This window comes from Mytilus galloprovincialis, chromosome 7 (genome assembly GCF_965363235.1).
Source record: "Mytilus galloprovincialis chromosome 7, xbMytGall1.hap1.1, whole genome shotgun sequence".
Classification (NCBI taxonomy): domain Eukaryota; kingdom Metazoa; phylum Mollusca; class Bivalvia; order Mytilida; family Mytilidae; genus Mytilus; species Mytilus galloprovincialis.
Genome location: NC_134844.1, coordinates 45,244,845 through 45,252,433, shown reverse-complemented (window position 1 = coordinate 45,252,433; position 7,589 = coordinate 45,244,845). Strand labels below are relative to the sequence as shown.

Below are 7,589 nucleotides of genomic sequence, written 5' to 3'. Positions count from 1 at the left end.
ATAATCTTATAACCTCAGCTTATAACAGACATACACCTTTCTAACAGTAATTATTTTACATAAGAAAGGTCAAATCAGGTGACGATGAAAATAACTACAAAATAAATGTATAATTTACGCAATATATTTGTTTTAAAAAAAGTCTATACCAGAAGCAATATATATATAAGTCACTTATTGACAAAGGTATTAATATGTTTTGCTGGGATTGGTAATGAACTCGACTCTTAATAAACGGCACTTGAAGCCACCATAAACGGCGGATTTCCGCCGGCTACCGGCTTCAATGGAAAGCCCTGCGGCGATGCTACAACATAAGCTATCTATGTCAGTTTTCAAGCTTTGATCTATAATGGTTCACGGTTTCTTGTATGGAGATTTGTCTCATTGGCACTCATACCACATCTTCTTATATCTAATGATTAAGAAAGGAATAAATGTTTCACCATATAGACTAAAATTTCAAGATTGGACAATTGATACCAAAAACAAATTCAAATAATCAACGTTAATATACAGCTAAATATTAATGTTGACAAATTTATTTATCCTTTAATACTTTATAATAATAATAAAATAAAGAAACAGTTGTAAAAATACTTTTATTGGTTGTCATTATGTATGTACAAATTCATGGTTTCCATTCACACAAATAAAAAGTGGAGTATATTAAGTGGTTAACCTGTAGCACTGAATCTGGTTTAGAAACAACAATGAGTGTCCCTTAAACCTATGCCCTGTTCTCACTATCATATATCCATGTTAGGTCAACCATGAAATGTAGTTTAAAACCCTATTTTGGCATATCTTTATAAAAGTTCATATGAGAAGAATATGTGCACCAAGTTTGATTTAATGTGACCACAACATCAAGTTTAACAATCTTTAACCAAAACTTTTACCTATCATAAATAAATCTAACCTGATACAGGACAGAACTGCAAACACACATATCAAAATACATTATGTCCCCTCTACTATCGTAGATGAGGCATTCAAATGTGAACTTTTAGAATGAATGAATGAACTCGTATACATGTATAGAAAATCTTATGAAAATAATATACCAATGGCAAATAAATAATATATTGTATAATAATTCATTAATCTGTACATTTATAGATTTCTAAAATCATTGGAATATTTTTAAAAGAAGAGCTGCTATCAGTATGTTCTTTTTTAATCACAAATATTTTAGATATATTTATGTTCATAACTTATTGTTTACCTTCTTGTGATTTAAAAATAAAATCATATTAAAAACTCACCTTTTTTTTAATTGGTTTGATGTAATATTATAAAATTTAAGCTTAAGTCTATTGTATATTTTTTAAAATCTTGAATGCAAATTTGACAATGTAATCAATGTCTTTCTCAATTGCTGTTCTGAACATCAGGGAAAGTTCTACTTTAAATACTATTGCAGGAATAATTGCCCAATCCCTTTAAGAAAAATGTAAAAATTACTATAAACTGTAAATTATACTTTAAGTGTAGCATAAATGCCATTGTTGCTTCAGTTTAATTGAATGCCAAAGAAAGTATTTTGATTATATAGTTTGTCATTATGGTAAATATTTGTGTGTTAATGATCATGATGATATGAAATTATCATGTATACCTTAATGCTGTTTAAATCATATAAGTTTGAATTAAGTATGAAAATACATGAAAAAATATGATGTTGCAGTATTGCTGAGTCATAACCTTACAATTATGTTGCTGTTTCAGTCCAGTTTTCAGACTACATATTAAGACTCACTGATTTCTAAAATTGTAATTCTAACATTTTCAAATAATGAAAACAAAAATGTTTACAGCAATAACATATCATGTTTATCAAGTCTGAAGAAAAAATTTCAGCAAAAGACTATTTAAAATGATATGATGTATTTTTTTCGCCACTTTATACAAACAATATATACATTTAATTAGATGGACCTTTTTTCCAATTTTTAAATTTACTCTATCTATGGCAGTATAGATGCCACATATATCATTTCTTTTTAGATATTCGGCTGTAGTTTCAAACACTCATTAAATTATAAATTTTCATCAAAATCCCAAATATCACCCCATTAAGTATACATTGCCTTGAATAATGAACATTTGTTTATTTTTGAGGTTTGATCAGAATTGGCTTCTTCTCTACTTTCCAAATTATTGTGTGTTTCTTAAATGTCTGAATTTAAGGAACTTTGTATTTATAGATAAAAATAATAATACCCAATGAATAAGGAAATAATCAATTAACATTTCATTCCTGTCATCACTGATTACACACAAATTTTTAGAGGGAATAAGTTATCTTTTTAAATGATTAACCTGTCAGAGAAAATTCACAATTTTTCTTTTCAAATTTAAGTATCAATCAACTTTGATAAATCATTAAATCTATGACATACCTTTGTACCCAGGCTCTATAAATACATTCACACACCTTTTGACGTTTTAAACATGGAAATGACCTGTGTACCATTCATTCATAAAATTTGTGGACATTTATAACAGTGGTGTCAGCCACATTTAACGTGTTAAATACACATTGAAAACTTACATTTGTAAAAAAGAAGGAAGACAAAATGTTTTGTGACTTCAGCACAGCATCAAAAGAAAAATAAAGAATTTCAAATTTATACATTCACTTTAATGAATGTTATTCTCAATTTACAATATTAAAGTTAATATAAAATATAAAAATTTCTCTATATCTTATCCTTCGAGTAGGTTCAATACTCCATTTTAATATAAAATACTTTTCAAAAGTCTGTCAGAAATTTAGAAGTAAATAAAAAAAAAAAAACTTAAAAGCAGAAAAAAATGGAAGATCTGTGTCCTTGTTTTGGGGATATATGCCTTAAAAATATTGGCTGGAATGTTGCTCTCCAAATTTTCATACATTTAACAAAGACACCTTATTCTTTCAAAAATTGGAAAAATAACAAGGATTTTAAACAATTAAAAAAAAATGGCTATTTAAAATAGTATGTTATAAAATAATGAAAAGAAAATAAGGGATAAGTCGTCAAATTTTTGTATGGCCCTACATGGATAAAACCTACAAATTCCAAAAATAAAATGTGAAAAAAAGTACCAAACATCCTTTAATATTGAATTTGTTCTTGTTCATTACAATCCACCTTTATTTTTGAATTTATTGCTCACTATACATAACCTATTAACATTGTTTAAATTTCAAGAAAAAATAAAACAAACCATTATACAAGTTATAGAGCAATAAAAATGAAATGAAGTTTTGATCAAGTCCTAATCATTCTACTTGATCTTCTGACAAAGGCTGAAAGCACACATTTACAAAATTTAGGATTGAAGGAGCAATATCATAAAATTCCTGTATCCTAACTTTTTTTACAGAACATAAATAAATACATAAATAGAAGTGAAAATGAAATCATTCTATAACTATGTGTAACAAGACTGCAGTATCAAAAACCACCTTTACACACTTTACAGATCAGAAATACAATAACATACAACAAATCAGTGAACATTCATAGAGAGAGAAGGATCGTGTTCGTATCCTTTTGATTTTTTGGCTTTGGAAGCTTCAGATTCAGGACAAGGACTGGTTTGACGATGGCGGATTTCATCATAAGAGTCCATATAGCATGGTAGATATTTTTGAACCAGTCTTTCAAATTCTTCTTCTACTATCTTACCAGCTATGCCAATCTCTGATGTGGCCTGAAAAGGAAATAAAATATCAAACATTAAAACTTACTTCTTTCTTTTAACTTTATAAAAATAAATATACTTAAATGAATTACCATCACATGGGTCTTGTTGAAAACCAAATATTCAATTTTTTCCTGTGGTTAGTATTTCAGAAATTAGCTAATGGAATACAATACTATGTTGGCCATTTGTGTTTAAAAGAAAAACATTCTAAGACTGAAAAAAAGTCCTTAAATAACTATAAATTGTAGAAAATCTAACATTTCGAAATATTAGCACTAATGAAAGATGAATTACAACAACTCAAAATTATATGCACAATTCTGTAAAATGTAATGATTGTATGAAGTATGAAATTATATAAACACATATATACAAGAACAGTTTGTTTTAGCTCAAGTTGAAATATGAACAGATCACATCCCTAATTATTCATTAATTTAATTCTTATTTAGTCTATGTATAAAAAAAAATCAATATCTTAAGTACCAGAAGAAATCCCACATTCATGTCTCAAATACCAGTTCAATATACAACATGCAGGAAGTATAAGTTTAAAAGCAGATAATTCATCTTTTACTACGTATATGATAAACTGTGTTTTATGGAATTCAATATACTAGATACATTTGAAAATAAAACAAGTCCCAATTTATGTTATAGATTTCAATAAATTGAATGTATTCCCTTAAACCATAGTAAAATATAATATATTTCGATGCAAGGATCTTTTTTATGGTCCCATTGTTTTTTTAAGTAAAAATCTTTACAAATTACTACTTATTTTGCAGAGTTAATGTTGAAAGCTCAATTTTGCTTTTAAAAAGTTTATTCCAAAATAACTTTTAAAAAATATATATAATTTTTCATGACTTTTTAATAATTCATTGAAAAATTTAAATTATCTGCTTTAACAATCAAATATTTAAAACATGTATAATATTATTTTAAACTGTTATTTGAGAGGGAAGACAAAACTTATAAGCCACATTAAAACAATTAAAGACCCACATGTGTGTTTTCCATTATGCTGAAACTCACCTACAAGAAATATAGTTGTATTACAACAATGCTTTTAAGATATGTGATGTATTGATCAATTAATTCATTTCAATTTACGAAGCTTTGTACAATTACATTTACAACTTTTTGAGATATTTTGATAAGAAATATGGATTTTTCTCGTTTTTAATCTACTGGACTAATAGTCAATCTTAACCTGTTCCATGTGCAGATAGATTTAGACGTTAAATTTAACAATATATATTATGGTCAAATGATGGTAGTGGTCTATAAAAATGTTTTGACATCTTGTTGTGTCATGTCAATAAATATAACTAGAGGACTTATTACTAGCTTGCAATTACACCATGTACACTAGAGTATATTTAGATGGTAAAATTACTTAAATTAATTTTCAAATTTAATCATGATATTCACAAAAGGAAAAGATGCCAATCGAGTTGCTATGAATAAGTTGACATGAAAATAAACATGTTTAGATCAGGACAAGAGAAGTAACTCCGTCATGAACTTACAGCATTGTATGTAGCACAATTCTGGAACACAAGTTTAACATCTGCAATGAACTCTTCTACACTATCATAATGATTAAAATTCTGTCTTTGGACCTTGACTTTGATCTTTGAAAAATCTATAGGATTGGTGATTATCTTGTAATAGTTAGGAACCTGTAAAAAAAGTATATGATATTAAATATAAAACAGAATATGGTTACATACATATGGAATATTATATCAATTTTCTGTTTGTACACACTAAAAATGGCTAAACAAAAATAATATGTTCACAAGAGACTCAATGACACAGAAATTAACTACTACAGCTTTCAGCAATGAGTAAAACCCATACCACAATGTATATCGTATATGGAAATTTCATCACATTTGTATTGTGATTGTATGTATACCACAGCCACTCTGTGATTATGTTATATGTATTTCTATTTGTATCCATCTGATGAGTAAGCCTATTTCAACTGATTTTTATAGTTTGTTCTTTTAAAGTTGTACTGTTACACCACTGTCTCAGGTAAAGAGGAGCGTTGGGATCCCGCTAACAGTTTTAACCCTCCAACATTCAGTACGTATGTGCCTGTCCCAAGTCACGAGCCTGTAATTCAGTGGTTGTTGTTTGTTGATGTGTTACATATTTGTTTTTTATTCATTTTTTGTACATAAATTAGGCTGTTGGTTTTCTCATTGAATTGTTTTACTATCGTCATTTCAGGGCCTTTTCTAGCAGTATATGCATTTCTCATTGTTAAAGGCTGTACCGTGACCTGTAGTTGTTAATTTCTGTGTCATTTGTTCTCTTGTGAAGAGTTGTCTCATTGGCCTTCTTTTTTACATGTGGTATATACTGTAGATCGCTTCCTACTTTGTTTTAGGTTTACTTACTGCTTTACTAACAGGTTCATGGAATACTGTACTCTTCTCGTGGATAAATAACTCTAGCAGAATTCTCTCACATGTCTGTAATATCAAATTGTCTTTGTTAGGAATACTTGAATATGGAAAGACAATACATGTATGAGAATACTCCTGCTATTTTTTTTACATATCTGCCATTCAAAATCATCTCAGCTGTAATTGAATTCTCATTAATACATGGCATGAAAAGCATTGATATAACCATATGTTTATAAAACACAATCAGTTGTGTAAAAACAAAAAGTGTCCATGGATAACTTACAACCAAACATATCCCTAAAATATTATTAAATTTCTGCATGCTACACCCCTTTAGTCCACTTAGGCCATAAAAAGAATAGGTTTGTTTGCCCAAACGCTACCTACCCAGAAAAAAGCTGCCTACTCAAATTCTTTTATTGTCCTGATTTGAAGAAGTTTTTTTTTAATCAGATAGGCATGAAGACTAATAAACACCAGATACTTCAATTTCTCTTTTTGAAAAAAAAATGCCTACCTACCTACCCACTGTCTCAACCTTTGGGTAGGGTTTGGGCAAACCAAAATATTTTTAATTGTGGCCTAATATGTTAAACCTTTCTACTCTCAGGTTATTAGTTTAACTCAGGATTTCAAGTCCTCAGTATCAACTAGGATGACACAAAAAGGCTTTACTGCAGCTAGTGCTTTTTCAAATATTTTAACAAGAGCTTCTTTATTAAGTAAAACCATTGAAAAGATTTGCTAAAGACAATAAGGACTGGATTTTTCTTTTTCATGTGTTTATTGATTGTGCTTCACATCCAGTGGCAAACATTTCATGCATGTTTCATCAATTCATGTGTTGAAAGATTTTTTTTCTTAAAAACATGAACTTATCCTAGATAATGCATTTTCTAGATCATTACTACACAGTTCATTTTCTAGATCATAATAACTACACAGTTCATTTTCTAGATCATTACTTCACAGTTCATTGATTCTTTAGGCACTACAATCCATACTATGTTTTCTCCCTATTGTACGTAAATCAGGCCCTTAGTTTTTTGTTTCAAATGTTTTACTTTTAGTCATTTCAGTGCCTTTTGAGATATTACACTACAATCATGATATGTACAGATTTGCTCATTGATGAAGGTCATACAGTGACTTATAGTTATTTTGTTTTTGTTCGATAGTAGTATCATTGGCAGTTACACTACATCTTGTTAATTTAATTTATGTCTTAACATGCTTAAATAAATAACAAACCTTCCTCTCATGTTCCGACAATCCTGTAGGAGCTTTTCTTTTTGTTCCAGGAATATATGAGAATTCTTTATTTTCTTTCTCTTTCAGAACAACTTGTTCGTCCGTCTTACACAGAGTACACTGCCATTCTCCACTAGAATACAAATCGTGGTTCATTTTTATCTTGCTAAAAATTATTAATGATGCATTATTGACAACTAAGGAAAGCGC

At 28.7% G+C, this 7,589-nt stretch overlaps 1 protein-coding gene across 3 annotated transcripts in view; it reads right to left on the bottom strand.

Moving 5' to 3' along the window:
• Nucleotides 1-585: 585 nt before the first annotated feature.
• Nucleotides 586-7,589, bottom strand: part of LOC143083099 (transcription intermediary factor 1-alpha-like) — a 29,303-nt gene continuing 22,299 nt past the window's right edge. For 2 of the 3 annotated variants that reach the window (XM_076259317.1, XM_076259320.1), the window contains exons 5-8: nucleotides 7,380-7,545; nucleotides 6,117-6,191; nucleotides 5,235-5,387; nucleotides 586-3,705 (exon numbers count right to left, since the gene is read on the bottom strand). In XM_076259317.1, coding sequence (XP_076115432.1) covers nucleotides 3,502-3,705; nucleotides 5,235-5,387; nucleotides 6,117-6,191; nucleotides 7,380-7,545 — 598 coding nt within the window. In that variant the 3' untranslated portion in view covers nucleotides 586-3,501. The remainder of the gene's footprint in view (nucleotides 3,706-5,234; nucleotides 5,388-6,116; nucleotides 6,192-7,379; nucleotides 7,546-7,589) is intronic. The other variant, XM_076259319.1, reaches the window with a different exon arrangement.